At 67.6% G+C, this 14,968-nt stretch overlaps 1 protein-coding gene across 1 annotated transcript; it reads right to left on the reverse strand.

Annotated features, from left to right (window-relative positions):
- On the reverse strand, positions 1-13,741 carry PLCD3 (phospholipase C delta 3). The gene is made up of 16 exons (XM_064524440.1): positions 13,528-13,741; positions 9,257-9,418; positions 8,105-8,333; positions 7,861-7,990; positions 7,435-7,660; positions 6,477-6,678; positions 6,183-6,327; positions 5,911-6,063; positions 5,644-5,796; positions 5,235-5,270; positions 4,460-4,619; positions 3,763-3,879; positions 2,251-2,432; positions 2,028-2,163; positions 565-714; positions 1-461 (listed from the first exon to the last, which is right to left on the reverse strand). Exons 1-16 carry the CDS (start codon positions 13,628-13,630, stop codon positions 373-375), a joined length of 2,373 nt encoding a protein of 790 aa, XP_064380510.1. The 5' UTR covers positions 13,631-13,741; the 3' UTR covers positions 1-372.
- Positions 13,742-14,968: the final 1,227 nt, after the last annotated feature.

Here is a 14,968-nt window from a genome sequence, read left to right on the forward strand (position 1 = left end):
TCCGTTAAATAAACCTTTATTCGACTCGCTTGACAACCTCGTATAAATATTTGACCGTTGCCGGTACTCTAGCACGGGTTACAGATGCAGCCGGCCCTCGCGTCAGGTGCTGAGCCCCTGGGGACCACCAAGCAAAGGCTCGCGGTCACGGTGGCCCGGGGCGGGGAGCCCTCGGGGTCCCTCGTGGTGGCCGCGCCGGGGGTTGCTGTCGCCCATCTCGCCGTCAGGCTCTCGTCCTCGTCACGGCGTGCCTGTCCCCGCGGCCGGGGAGGGGAGGAAGGGGGCGCGTGGGTGATGTCCATCGCCGGTGAGACCTCTGGGGTGCCCCAACGCCGGGGCGATGGCGTGGGCGCTCCTGGGCCCCCGCCGCGCTCACAGCCGCTTGCATTTGACGTGCACGAAGAGCGTGGCGGGCGCCAGCGACGCGCCGTCCTTGGAGAGCAGGTGGATGTGGCGATACCCTGCGGGCGCAGAGGGAGAAGGGGCGAGAGGGCCGGCCCCTCGCTGGGGGGGCCGGGCCGGGCCGGGCCGCCGACCCCCGCCGCCCGGGCGCCCCCCACCCACCTTCCCGCACGCTGGCCAGGGGCAGGGTGAACTGGCCCACGAAGTCGTTGCAGGAGGTGCTGTCGTGGTCCTCCACCACGAAGCGGAGCAGCGCCAGCTCGGGCACCCGCAGCTGGAAGGTCAGCGTCTCCTCCCAGCGGGGATTGAAGCCTGCGCCCCGCGCGTCAGCACCCCGGGCACCCCGGCACCCGGCCCAGGGGCTCCGGGTGCGGGGAACCCCCCGCCTCAGCCTCCAGCCCGGGCTGGGGTGTGGTGGGTGGTCATACTGGGGCCAGGTTGGGGTGTACTGGGGGAGTGGGGGGTCATACTGGGGTGTACTAGGGGGTGGGGGCATACTGGGGCCCAGGCTGGGGTGTACTGGGAGGTCATACTGGGGCCAGGCTGGGGTGTACTGGGGCAGTGGGGGACATACTGGGGCATACTGGGAGAGTAGGCATCATACTGGGGTGTACTAGGGAGTGGGGGGCATACTGGGGCCAGACTGGGGTGTACTGGGGGAGTGGGGATCATACTGGGGTGTACTGGGGCAGTGGGGGTCATACTGGGGTGTATTGGGGCAGTGGGGGGCATACTGGGGCCAGACTGGGGTGTACTGGGGGAGTGGGCATCATACTGGGGCATACTAGGGGGTGGGGGGCATACTGGGGCCAAGCTGGGGTATACTGGGGCAGTGGGGGTCAAACTGGGGTGGAGGGTATACTGGAGAGGGGTGGGGATCACACTGGGGCTGGGCTGGGGTGTACTGGGAGGGGACATGGGTCATACTGGGGTTACTGGCAGAGACAGGGGTCATACTGGGGCAGGGCTGGGGTGTACTGGGAGGGAAAGGGGTCACACTGGGGCCAGACTGGGGTATATGGGGGGGGACAGGGGTCTTACTGGGGTGTACTGGAGGGGACGGGGGTCATACTGGTGCTGGACTGGGGTATACTGGGAGGTCTGGCACACTGGGGCCAGACTGGGGAGTATGGGAGTTGCACTGGGGCCGGACTGAGGTGTACTGGGGTGATGGGGGGGGGGTCACACTGGGGCCAGACTGGGGTGTACTAGTGGGGGGGTCACATCAGTGCCAAGCTGGGGTGTACTGGGAGGGGCAGATGTCACACTGGGGCCAGACCGGGGTGTCCTGAGGTGATGGAGGGGTCACACTGGGGCTGGACTGGGGTGTACTGGGGGGAATGGGAGTCACGCTGACTAGGCCAGGGTATACTGGAAGGGCATGAGGATCAAACTGGGGCTGGGCTGGGGTACACTGGTGGGGGCCGGGGCTCAGAGTGGGGCCAGGCCAGGGTATACTGGGGAGGGGACAGGGGTCATACTGGGGCCTGGGGTGTACTGGAGGAAGGAGGAACCAGCACTGGGAAGGACTGGGACGAGCCAGGGAGCTGCCACCGGCGGGCATCAGGGCCGGCGCACTGGGAGAGGGGGCCGGGGCCTACTGGGACGTACTGGGCGCCGCTCACCGTTGTTGAGCTTGTGCTGGGTCTGCCGCTTGGCGCAGTCGGCGGGGACGCCGTGGATCTCCACCCGCACCAGGGGGTCCACGATGGAGCTGCTCTTCTCCGCGTTGAGCTTGGGCAGCTGCTGCGCCGTGATCACCTGCGGGCCGAGAGGCAGCTGGGCCGCGGCGCCGGGGCGGGCGGGCAGCGGGGCGGCGGGGCGGGCGGCCGGGCGCCGCGGCCTCACCCTGACGGCCAGGGCCAGGCGGCGGGGGGCCTGGCCGGGCGCCGGCTGCGCCTCGGGGCCGAAGGAGCCCCGGCTGCTCCGCAGGAAGCCGGGTTTCAGCACGTAGCCGCAGCGCCCGTTGCCCAGGAAGCGCCCGGCGTTGAGGTCCATCTCGTAGCCCGGCGTCTGGAAGTTGAGAGCCACTGCCGAGGGAAAGAGGGGCGCTCGGGGGGGCCGGCGGCGGGGACGCGGGCACCAGGGAGATGGCACCACCGTGGCCTTGCAGCCCTCAGGTGGTGGGAGCCAAAGGCTGCTGGGTCAGGTGGGCTGAGGGGTACCAAGTTGGGTGGGCCGAGGGGTGCTGGGTTGAGGTGGGACGAGGGTTGATGGGCTGGTTTGGGCCGAGGGGTGCCAAGTTGGGTGGGCCGAGGGGTGCTGGGCTGGTTTGCGCCGAGGGGTGCTGGGTTGAGGTGGGCTGAGGGGTGCCGGGCTGGTTTGCGCCGAGGGGTGCCAAGTTGGGTGGGCCGAGGGGTGCCAGTCAGGTTTGGGCCTAGGGGTGATGGGCTGGTTTGGGCCGAGGGGTGCCAGGTTGGAGTGGGCTGAGGGGTGCCTGGTCGAGGTGGGCCAAGGGGTGCTGGGTCAGAGTGGGCTGAGGGGTGTCGGGCTGGTTTGGGCTGAGGGGTGCTGGGTTGAGGTGGGCCGAGGGTTGATGGGCCGGTTTGGGCCGAGGGGTGCCAAGTTGGGTGGGCCGAGGGGTGCCAGGCTGGTTTGGGTTGACGGGTGCTGGGTTGAAGTGGGCTGAGGGTTGATGGGCTGGTTTGGGCCAAGGGGTGCTGAGTTGGAGTTCACCAAGGGGTGCTGGGTTGAGGTGGGCTGAGGGTTGATGGGCTGATTTGGGCTGAGGGGTGCCAAGTTGGGTGGGCCGAGGGGTGCCAGGCTGGATTGGGCTGAGGGATGCTGGGTTGAGGTGGGCCAAAGAGTTGCTGGGTCGGGGTGGGCCAAGGGGTGCATGGTCGAGGTGGGCTGAGGGGTGCCAAGCTGGTTTGGGTCGAGGGGTGCCGGGTTGAGGTGGGCTGAGGGGTACCAGGTTGGTTTGGGCCAAGGGGTGCCGGGTTGGAGTGGGCCGAGGGGTGCTGGGTTGGGGTGGGCCGAGGGGTGCTGGGTCAGGGAGGGCTGGCACCAGTGCTGGCGTGGGCCGAGGGGTGCCAGGTAGGGGAGAGGGCTGACCTCCACACCAGAGTGGGCCGAGGGGTGCTGGGTTGGAGGGGACCAAGGGGTGCTGGGTCATGGGTGGGCTGATGCTTGTGCTGGGGTGGGCCGAGGGGTGCTGGGCTGGTGTGGGCCAAGGGCCGACGGGTCACTGAGGGGGCTGAAGCCAGCACTGGGGTGGGTTGAAGGGTGCTGGATCAGGTGGGTTGGAGGGTGCCGGATCTGATGGGCCGACGGGGGGCCGGGGCAGGGGGGCTCGCGCCGGGGTGGGTGGCAAACAGAGAGCGGCACCGCGCGGGGCTGGCCTCCCCGGCGAGGCCGCACCGAGCTGGCAGCCGGCGTTCCACATCTCCTGGGGGTTGTAGTTGGAGGAGGTCATCTTGAGCCCCAGCGGGTAGACGCGGCTGAGCTGCCGGGCGTTGTAGCGGACGAAGGCCTTGCCTGCGGGAGGGCGGGCTGAGCGGGGGCTGGGTGCGCAGGGTGCCCGGGTGGGACGGGGCACCCTTGGGTGTCACCCACAGCCACTCTGGCTGCCTCAGCACTCTCCGGCTGGGAGATGGCCCCCTGCCAGCGCCCCCGGAGGCACCCGCTCAGCCAGGTGGGTGCAGAGCCTGGACCTGGACCTTGGACCCTGACCCCGGATCCCAGACCCTGACCCTGGATCCTGACCCCGGACCCTGGCCGCAGCTCCTGACCCTGGACCCTCACCCTGAATCCTGACCCTGGACCCATTATCCCAGACCCTCACCCCAAATCCTGACCCTGGAGCCCAGCCCCTGACCTGAGAGATGAGACCCTGATCCTGGACCCTGACCCCAAACCTAGACCAGGTCCCCTGGACTCTGACCCTCGGTGCTGGACCCCAGGGCCCCCCAGTTGTGCTGGATCCAGGGCAGCTCAGCCAGGGCCACCATCCCTGAGCAGCTCCTGTGACAGCCCAGAGCATCCCAGTTTGTCCCACCCAGTGGCTGCCCCACGTCCTGGCCAGGCCCGGGACCAGTGCCCGTTCCCTCACCCTCACCTGCCTCCCTGATGAGCTTCCGGGCCTTCCTCTCACTGAAGGACGACATCTCGCAGGGCCGTGGGTCGCGCAGAGCCTGGGCCAGGCCAGGGAAGGGCACAGCTTGGCAGTACACCACCACGGCAGAGAGCTCTGGGGCCACCTGCGAGGCCTCCTTGGCCTGGGGGGAGCCGGGGCAGCCTCAGAGCCACCCCCAGCTCCAGCGCCCGCCCATGGACCAGGACCCCCCACCCAACCCCCCTGGGGCTCTAGAGATCCCCAACCCCCCTGGGGCTCTAGAGAGCCCTGATCAGGCTGGCACTGAGTGCTGAGCCCCCAAGGCGATGGAGACCCTAAGGCAGTCGAACATCCAAGGCAATGGAAACCCCAAGATGAAGGAAATCCCAAGGAATGGAGCTCCCAAAGCAGTATAGACACAAGGCTATGGTGACCCCCAAGCAATGGAGACCCCTAAGTCAATGCAGTACCAGAGGTGATGAAAACCCCAAAGCAGAGGACACCCAAGGCTATGGAGACCCCAAAGCAATGGAGATCCCAAAGCAACGGAGACCCGGAGGCAATGGAGAACCCGAGGTGATGGAGACCCTGAGGTGATGGAGACCCTGGACATGGAGCACCCAGACCCATGGGGAAAAAGGAGGCACCACTGGGGGGTTCCCAGGCTCAGTCCCCTCTTCTCGGTAGTGGCAGCTGCTCGCCATGCCCATGGGCACAGGGGTGCTCAGCCCCGCAGTGCCGGACCTCCAGCACACCCAGCTCCAACACCACAGCCCACCTGCAGTGGTCTGATCTCCTGCAGAGAGTGGAGCGACTGGAAGAGGAGAAAGAGAGGCCATGTCAGGGCATGCCCAGGAGCACTTGGCCCCCCGCCAGCACCACCAGTCCAGCCAAAGGGTCCTCTCCAGCATCAGCACTGGCCTTTCCCAGCCAGAAAACACCCGGGGATCCCAGAAGGGCTTGGCATGGCACCGTGGCAGCACCCCCATGGTCAGCCCTTGGGGCACAAGGGGCCAGGGGCGAGGGAGAAGCTCTGGGTCAGGGTCCTGGGGCTGCCCGGCATGAGGCCACGGCAGGGCACAGCGTGTCCTCCAGCACGTGGTACCCCTGCTGTGCCATTGGCATGGTGGCATCAGGGCTGAGAGCCTCAGCACTCAGGAGCCAGCCTCATGCCCACCACCCCTTACCTGCCGGCTGCCTCTCTCCTGCAGCCCCTCTTCCTCCTCCTCTTCCTCCTCCTCCTCCTCCTCCTCATTGTCTGACAGGGAGCCGCTGCTCTGGGGCTCATGCTGCAGGTCTGGCAGCTTCTTCCCTTTCACCAGGACCTTCCCCTTCAGCTGCTGCAGGAGGAAGGACCAAGCTCTGGGTTTGGTGGGGACACAGGACTGGCTCGATGGGGACAGGGACACAGCAGGATGCAAGCTGGTCCCTGCTGCGGCCCGGGGTGGCCTTACCTCTGGGGACGGGAGGTCCTTGGGGTCCTGGCCCTCCAGTGGCTGCGTCAGCAGCATGTCCCCCAAGATGGCCTTCATGTGACGGGCCATGGTGGCCTGCTGCTCCAGCCCACAGTGGTTCTCCAGGGACAGGATGACGGGGTAGGGCGATTGCTGTGGACAGAGGGGCCGGGCAGGGCTTGAGCGAGTGGCCGAGGGCACCCGGCACATGGGACACCCGCTGCCAGCCGTACCAGGAGCACCGCGCTGCCGCCTCGCAGAGCATCGCTCACCTTGAAGGCGTAATCGCGGATGCTCTCGATGACGTCACGGAAGAGGATTTTGGAGGTGAGCGTGTGGCCGTGGTAGATGATGGGCTCCCCGTTGGAGCCCTCCCAACAGTCCAGCTCCACGCAGCGGCAGCCCTTCATGAATGCCCTGCCCACGTGGAGCCGACACATCAGCCCCACGGCACCCGGGCCGGCCGGCAGCCCCCAAAGCAGCCAAGAGCAACGGGGCCGTGGCCACCAAACTCTGCAGCCTCTCAGGTCGCTCAGAGTCCCCTCCGGCCACCGCGCAGGTCCCACCTGATGTAGGCTTCGGTGCTGCTGGTGCCACCGATCTGGTTGTCGGTCAGGTAGGTGTTGTGGGAGGAGGAGATGAAGTAGTGGCACAGGGGCTGGCTCATGTCCTGGTGCACCTTGGTGTGCTCCTGGTTGAGGATGTCCCCGTCGGCGGAGAGCAGGTACATCATGAAGCCATCAAGCATCATGAGGTCCTGCTGCTTGGCTGGGGGACACGGCGGCAGGGTGTTGGAGAGGGCTGACACATGCCCACACCACCGCGAGTCCAGCATCACGGCACACGGGGAACCATCTCCACCCTGATGGCCCCTTTTCCCATGTCACACTTGCCCCAGGCCTGGTACTGTGGCATCCAGTGGACATGGAGGTCCCCTTGGTGTCTGTCTGCAGCCTGATGTCCCATGTCCCAGAGTGGTACACTCACCCTGAGCTTGGCATCGCAGCACCCAGGGGACATGGAGGTCCCCTTGGTGTCCATCCCCACCCTGATGTCCCCTGTCTCCATAGTGTCACCCTCACTCCAGGCCTGGCATCATGGCACCCAGGGGACATGGAGGTCCCCTTGGTGTCCTTCCCCACCCCAGTGTCTCCTGTCCCCACAGTGCCACGTTCACCCTGGGCGGTCAGGCCAGGGACCAGCAAGGACACGGGCTGCCAGGGAGGGGACAGGGGACACAGGGCTGTGGCTTCGATGCCCTGACGTGGGCCACTCACCCTCACCTTGGAGGGCCCCGTGCCAGCCCTAGCGAGCCGGGGACACCCCCAGAGCCAGGCAAGGCCACATCCTTGTCCCCAACGCATCCCATGGCTGCAGTCCCTTAACCCCTTGCTCCACACCGCCAACGGCAGAGGAGCTCCCTGGGCAGCCAGCCCGGTGTCCCTGCCAACCATGCGCCATGCCACCACCCTGGAGCCGAGTTTGCCCGTTCTCAGCCCTCGCCACCGCTGCCGCCACCGCTACCTTTCTCGTTGAGCTCGTAGGCGTGGATGACGGCGCGGGCCTGCCGCAGGCTGGCCTCCTCGCCCTGGTCGCGCAGGAAGTCCCGCAGCTCCTCGGCCGACAGCACGCAGTCCTCGCCCGAGTAGCGCCGGAAGATCTCCTCCAGCTCCGGCCGCCGCAGCAGGCGCCGGCAGAACTCCTCCACCTCGCGCTCCTCCAGCCGCTCGTCGCCGGACCTGTCGCACTCCTGGGGGCACCGAGAGCCCAGCTTTGGGGACGCGGGGGCGGATTGGGCCCCCTCCCAGGATGATGAGTTTGGGGGGTCTCAGCTGCCTGCCCACAGTGGGATCTAGGACCCACAGGAGGAGCAGCCCAGGAGCACCCCGCCACGCTCGGAGCGGGGTGGGCACAGCGGGCGATGGGGAGGACGCGCAGGGACGGCGGTACCTTGAAGAGCTTGTAGGCATAGATGTCGTTCATGTCGATGTTGATCATCCGGAGCATGTTCTTGACCTCGCGGAAACTCATCTTGTTGTCCTTGTTCTTGTCGGCGCGCTGCAGGATATCGTGGATCCAGGTGCATCCAGGTAAGGAAAGCGCCCGGCAGCGTGTCCGTGCCCGGCGTCCCCGCGGCAGTATGCCGGACCCCCATCCCCACTGCCACGCGCCCCGGCTCTCCCGCGAAGGATATTGGTCGAGCTTCTCCCGCTGGCTCATGGCGGCCACTCGCGCCATGAGCTTGGTGAGGCCCTGCACCCAGTGCCGGGCGTCCTCCTCGCCCCGGGCGGCCAGGTCGAGGTTCTTGCGCTTCCCCTTGAAGACGATGGTGAAGCAGTGCCTCTCGGGGAAGGAGCTGCCGTACTTGCGCAGCCCCTCGGACTGGTACCCCACGCGCACGCCCTCGATGTGCATCACGGAGACTGCGGGGACACGAGGCGCTGATGGCCCCGGTGGCTCCTCCGGGGCTACCGAGCTGTCCCCTGTCCCCTGGGGGTGGCAGGGGCCCCTTTGCACCCCGGGATGCTGAGGGCAGGGAGCCAGGCACCGCTATGGCCAAGCTTAACTGGCCTTTTCAGCCGCTCTAATCCCCGGCTAGACAGAGCCCCGTGGGGACAATGACGCTGGCCGTGGCGGGGGGATGGAGCTGTCTCCCGGAGCCAGAGCCAGCTATCCCAGCCGAGGGGTTGGAATGAGCAGGATGGTGCTGGGGAGCGGGGCGGAGGCTGGCCGGGAGGGAAACGGGCCCTGGTGCTGGTCCTGCTGCCGGTACGGAGGATGGCAATGGCAGCTGGGCTCCAGGCGCTCGGCCATGGCTGCACTGGGAGTCACTGGGAGGCACTGGGAGGCACTGGGCTAGGGCTGGGGGGCAGAGTAGAGTGGGTTGCAAGGCCTAGGGGTGGGTCTGGGACCCTCATGACGGTGTGGCTATGGGTCGGGTACAGGTTGGGGGTCTGGGCTCTGGGCTCGGGTCCAAGTCCCAGGTGGTGCCCAGGGTCTTGGGTCATGCCCAAGGTCCCAGGTCATGCCCAGGGTCCTGAGTTGAGCCCAGGGTCCCATGTTTGTGCCCAGGGTCCTTGGTTGTGCCCAGGGTCCTCAGGTTGTGCCCAAGGTCCCAGCTGATGCCCAGGGTCTCAGGTCATACCCTGGATCCCAGGTCATGCCCAGGATCTCGGATTGCACTCTGGGTAGCGCCCGGGGTCCCTGGCCATGCCCTGTCCCAGGTTGGGCCCTGGGTCCCACCAGCAGATTCAGGTTCCCAGCTGCTCCCCGCAGTTCGAGGTGGGGCAGGGACAGGCCCCGGAGCCCTGAGCTCCCAGGGACGCCCCCGGCCGCCGGCACTTACAGATCTGCTTGGAGCGAGCGTGCCGGAAGCGCCTCTCGAACCAGACGGTCATGCCGTCCTCCTGCAAGCGGAACAGGCGCTCCTTGGCCCGCCGCGGCGACTTGACCTTCCAGAGCACCGAGCCCTTCAGCATGAGCTTGATGTCCTCGTCGTCCGTCAGGCCTGCGAGGGGAGGCACCCGTCAGCGCCCGGCACCCTGCCCTGTCTGCGTGTCCCCGGTGCACCCTCCTGCCCCAGGAGCCGGGTGAAGAACCGTGGCCAGAAGCTTCTCCTGGCTGGGGAGCACAGCCGTCTGCACAGCTACGCACACCTCCGCACGCACACCCGTCTGCGCACACCCGCACACACGCCTGCACGTGTGCACACCCCCACCAGTGCGCACACTCCTATGGGACAGACACGACAAGATGGGATGGGACACGACAGGGTGGGATAGGACAGGACAGGACAGACACGATGGGATGGGATGGAGGAACGAGGTGGGACAAGATGGGACAGGACGGGACAGACCAGATGAGACAGGACAAGATGAGACAGGACAGACATGATGGGATGGGCATGGAGGGGATGGAGGGATAGGATGGGACAGGACAGGATAGGACGGGGCAGACATGATGGGATGGGATAGAGGAATGTGATGGGACAGGATGGGACAAGATGAGACAGACCAGATGGGACAGGACAGACAGGACAAGATGAGACAGATAGACAGGACAGTCATGATGGGATGGGCATAGGATGGGATGGAGGGACGGGATGGGATGGGACAGGACAGGATGAAACAGAACAGACAGGATGGGATAGGATGGAAGGATGGGATAGGACAAGATGGGGCAGGATAGGACAGGATAGGATGGGATGGGACAGGCATGACGGGACAGGACAGACATGATGGGAAGGGATGGGATGGAGGGACAGGACAGGACAGGACAGGACAGGATGCACCAGATAGGATGGGACAAGATGGGACAGGACAGGACAGACATGACAGGACATGACAGACACGACAGTGCAGGATGGGACAAACAGGCCAGGACAGGTAGGCTGGGACAGATACGATGGGATGGGACAGGACAGATGGGACAAGACATATATGGCAGGATGGGACAGGAAAAGACGGGATGGGAGACATGGGATGGGACAGGCATTACGGGATGGGACAGGACAGGACGGGATAGGCAGGACAGGAAGGGACAGATGGGATGGGACAGAATAGACATGCTGGGACAGGCTAGACATGGCAAGATGAGACAGGACAGGACAAGACAGGGCAGGATGGGACAGATGGGACGAGATGGGACAGACGGGACAACCCGCCACCATCCAGCCTGTCTCGTGCCCGCGCGGGAACAACCCGGCTCCAGGGCCCTGCCCAGCCGCGTGGGAATAGCCCGGGAGGCCGGACCGGAGGTGAGTCACCGACCCGCTCGCTGGGACAGGGCGGCCGGGTGCAAGTCCACGGCAGGCTGGGATTTTTCCGTCTGTTATCCGAGAAACAGCTCAGTTATTTCCTCCCTTTTTTGCAGTCTTTGCCCCGGCGCTCCAGCCTCTCCCACTCCGTTTGGTAACGCTCCCCCGGGTGCAAAAACGGCAGTTTTGGGGCTGAGCAGCCTCGGGGACACGGCCCCGGCCCGCAGGCGTGCTTTGGGCACGTCACCAAGCTGGGGGCACCCTGAGCCAGCCCCCACGTGTCCCCAGCTCAATGGGACACTTGTCCTTCCCGAGCGCCGGCAGCCCCCGCGCGTGCCGGCCCCGGAGCCTTCGGCCCACGCGTGCCGGCCCCACGGGGTGCCAGGAGAGCGGCCGGAGCGCCTTCCCTCGGCACGGCAGCCGGCACCCCGTGCACCCAGCTAGCAGCACCCTGCAGCCCACCGGGGCCTGGATCTGCTGTCCGGGGCGTCACGTGCATGGACACACGGATGCATGGACACATGGATGCACGGACACACAAATGCATGGACACACAAATGCACAGGTCCATGGATGCACAGATGCACGGACACAGGGATGTATGGACACACAGATGCACGGACACACAGGTGCATGGATGCATGGATACACAGATTCATGGATACATAGATTCATGGTTACATGGATACACGGATACATGGATACACAGATGCATGGACACATGGATGAAGGGAAACATGGGTGCAAGAATGCCTGGGCGCACGGATACACTGAACACACGGATGCAAAGACACAGGGGTGCACAGACACCCGGATGCCTGGATGCACAGCCACAGATACATGGACACAGGGATGCACAGACACATGGACAGAGGGATGCAGACGTACCTGGACACACAGATGCATGGACACGGGGATGCACGGGCACAAGGATGCACGGATGCAGGGATGCATGGACACAAGGATGCACGGACACAGGGATACACGGACACAAGGATGCACAGACCCAGGGATGCACGGACACACAGATGCATGGACACAAGGATGCATGGACGCAGGGATGCACAGACCCAGGGATGCACAGACCCAGGGACACACGGACACACACACACACGCAGCCACCGCCGTGGGCAGGCGCACAGCCGCACCGAGACGTGCAGCTCCGGGCACACGGCACACGACCACAGCCAGCCTCCGCCGCGTGGCCTCACGGCCCCCTTGTACCCCGCAAAGGGTGCCGGGCCAGAGCCGCTCCCGGTCGCTTCGCCAGACGAACGCCCAGGCCATCAGCGAAGTGAGTTGCTGAGACTCAGCGCCAAGCCCAGGCATCGCCTGGCTGCCCTGAAACCCGGCCAAGGTCCCCCTGCGGGGACCCCGGCATCCGAGGGCTCCGCTGAGCACCAGGCACACCCAGCGCATGGCTCTGCTCCCGGGGGGGCTGAACTCAGGTGGGGGGGGGGGGGGGGCAGCGGGAACCCAGCGGGGGGGGGGTGGGATCTGCCCGGCACCCTGCTGCACTGGAGGGACCCGTCCCTGCCATGGGGACACCTCCCTGCTATGGGCATCCCAGCCACCATGGGGATCTCTCCCCACCATGGGGACACCTCCCTGCCATGGGGACATCTCCCTGCCATGGGGACCCCTGCCATCTTGGGGACCCTCTCTGCCATGGGCACCTGTCCCTGCCATGGGGAACACCTCCCTGCCATGAGGACACCTCCCCACCATGGGAACCCGACCCTGCCGTGGGGACCTCTGACAACCTTGGGGACCCTCCCTGCCATGGGGACCTGTCCCAGCCATGGGGACCCCCTCCCTGCTATGGGCAACCCAGACACCATCGGGATCTCTCCCTACCACGGGGACACCTCTCTGCCATGGGGACACCTCCCCACCGTGGGGACCCGACCCTGCCATGGGGAGCACTCCCAGCTGTGGAGACACCTCCCTGTCATGGGGACCCTCGCTGCCATAGGGACCTGTCCCTGCCATGGGGACACCTGGCCATGGTGAGGACCTCACCCAGCCGTGGGACCCTTCCCTGCCATGGGGACCCCAGTCACACCAGGGACCCTCCCTGCATGGGGACCTGTCCCTGCCATGGGGACCCCGGTCACCCTGGGGACACCTCCCCACCATGGGAAGCTGTTCCAGCTGTGGGGACACCTTCCTGCTATGGGAAACTGTCCCTGCCGTGGGGATCTGTCCCCTGTCACCCCAGGGACCCTCCCCGACAGGGGTACCTGTCCCGGCCATGGGGACCCTGGTCACCCCGGGGACACCTCCCTGCCGTGGGACCCTTCCCTGCCATGGGGACCCCAGTCACCCCAGGGACCCTCCCTGCATGGGGACCTGTCCCTGCCATAGAGACCCCAGTCACCTTGGGGACCCTCCCTCCCATGGGGACCTGTCGCTGTCATGGGGACCCCGCTCACCCCAGAGACACCTCCCCGCCATGGGGACCTGTCTCTGCCACGGGGTCCCACATCACCCTGGGGATCCTCCCTGCCATGGGGACCTGTCCTGGCCACGGGGACCCCTGCCACCCCGGGGACCTTCCCTGCCATGGGGACGTCTCCCAGCTGTGGGGACACCTCCCTGCCATGGGGACCTGTCCTGGCCACGGGGACCCCGGTCACCCTGGGGACCCGCCCTGCCATGGGGACCTGTCCCGGCCATGGGGACCTGTCCCCTGTCCTGGCCACGGGGACCCCGGTCACCCGGGGACCCTCCGTGCCGTGGGGCCCCCTCCGCTCGCTGCCCCCCCCGCGACGCCCCCCGGCCCCGGCGGGCAGCGGCGGCCACCCCATCCCGGTGCCGCCCGGTGCCGTCGCGGCGCGGGTCCCGGCCGCGGCACTCACCCATTTTGCGGAAGGCTCTGCCGGGCCGCCGGGAGCCGCCGGTGCCGTCGGCGGGGGGCAGCGGCTGCTCGGTACCGCGCCGCGCCCGCCGCCCGCAGATCATGGTGCGCCGCGGGGCCGGGGCTGGGCCGGGCCGGGCCGGGCCGGGGCCGGGGCTGGGGCTGGGCCGGGGCCGGGGCTGGGGCTGGGCGGCCCCGCCGGGACCGGGGCCCGGCGCGGGGAGGCGCCGGGCGGAGTCACGTTTCAGCCCGGGCGGCGTTAACCGTTTGTGCCGGCGCGGCCGGGACCGGGCTGCACCCGGCGGGGGGGGGGGCTGCACCGGGGAGGGGGGTGCACCGGGGAGGGGGGGTTGCACCGGGAACGGGCCTGCATGGGGGGGCTGCGGGGGGGGGGAGTGCACCGGGAACGGGCCGGGATGGGGGGGCTGCACGGGGGGGGTTGCACCGGGGGTGGGGGCTGCACGGTGGGGCTGCACGGGGGTTATTGCACCGAGGGGGGGGCTGCACCGGGAACCGGCTGGAACGGGGTGGGGGCTGCATGGGGGGGGTTCACCGGGAACGGGGCTGCACGGGGGGGCTGCACCGGGAACGGGCCGGGCGGGGGGGGGGCTGTAAGGGGGGGGGGGGTTGCGCCGGGAACGGGGATGCACTGGGAGGGCTGCACGGGGGGGGGGGGGGGCTGCACCGGGGAGGGGGTTGCACCGGGGGGGGGCTGCTGCACGGCAGAGGGGAGTTGCACCGGGAACGGGCCGGGCCGGGGGACTGCCCGGAGGGGTTTGCACCGGGAACGGGGCTGCACGGGGGGGGGGGCTGCACCGGCAACGGGCTGGGACGGGGGGGCTGCACCGGGACATGGCCCGGGGGGGGGGAGTCGATCCGCAGCCGGGTGTCAGCGAGAAGCCGGGGGGTGCCCGGGTCCCACCTGGGGGGGGGCCGGCAAGGCCCGCCGAAACGGGTGACGTGGGGCTGGTGGGGGCTGAGCTCGTCCCAGCCGAGGCTCTGGGGACACCACTGCCTTGGCCGGGGCACCGGGCCACCTCCCCGCCAGTGTGCCTAGGGACACTGGGGACCTTCCCGTGCCAGCACGCCTGGGGACAGCGGGGACCCACAGGCCACCTCCCTGCCAGCGCGCCTGGGGACGGCGGGGACCCATGGGCCACCTCCCTAGCAGCACACCTGGGGACAGTGGGGACCCATGGGCCACCTCCCCACCAGCACACCTGGGGACAGTGGGGACCCCCTGTGCCAGCATCCCTGGGGACAGCGGGGACCCATGGGCCACCTCCCTACCAGCACATCTGGGGACAGTGGGGACCCATGAGCCACCTCCCTGCCCCCTAGCACACCTGGGGACAGCGGGGACCCACGGGCCATGTCCCTGCCAGCACACCTAGGGACCGTGGGGATGCCCTGTGCCAGCAGTGGGACAGCAGCTCGGCGGG

The sequence above is a fragment of the Dromaius novaehollandiae genome, chromosome 22, assembly GCF_036370855.1.
Source record: "Dromaius novaehollandiae isolate bDroNov1 chromosome 22, bDroNov1.hap1, whole genome shotgun sequence".
In the NCBI taxonomy this organism is placed as follows: domain Eukaryota; kingdom Metazoa; phylum Chordata; class Aves; order Casuariiformes; family Dromaiidae; genus Dromaius; species Dromaius novaehollandiae.

What these genes read in the sequence shown, in the direction of transcription:
- PLCD3 (XM_064524440.1), bottom strand. Translation starts at nt 13,630, where the DNA reads ATGATCTGCGGGCGGCGGGCGCGGCGCGGTACCGAGCAGCCGCTGCCC. An exon ending in AGCACCGAAGCCTACATCAG is followed by an intron (nt 6,328 to 6,476) that starts GTGGGACCTGCG and finishes CCACGTGGGCAG; the next exon opens with GGCATTCATGAAGGGCTGCC. An exon ending in CCAGCACAAGCTCAACAACG is followed by an intron (nt 715 to 2,027) that starts GTGAGCGGCGCC and finishes CGCGGGGCGCAG; the next exon opens with GCTTCAATCCCCGCTGGGAG.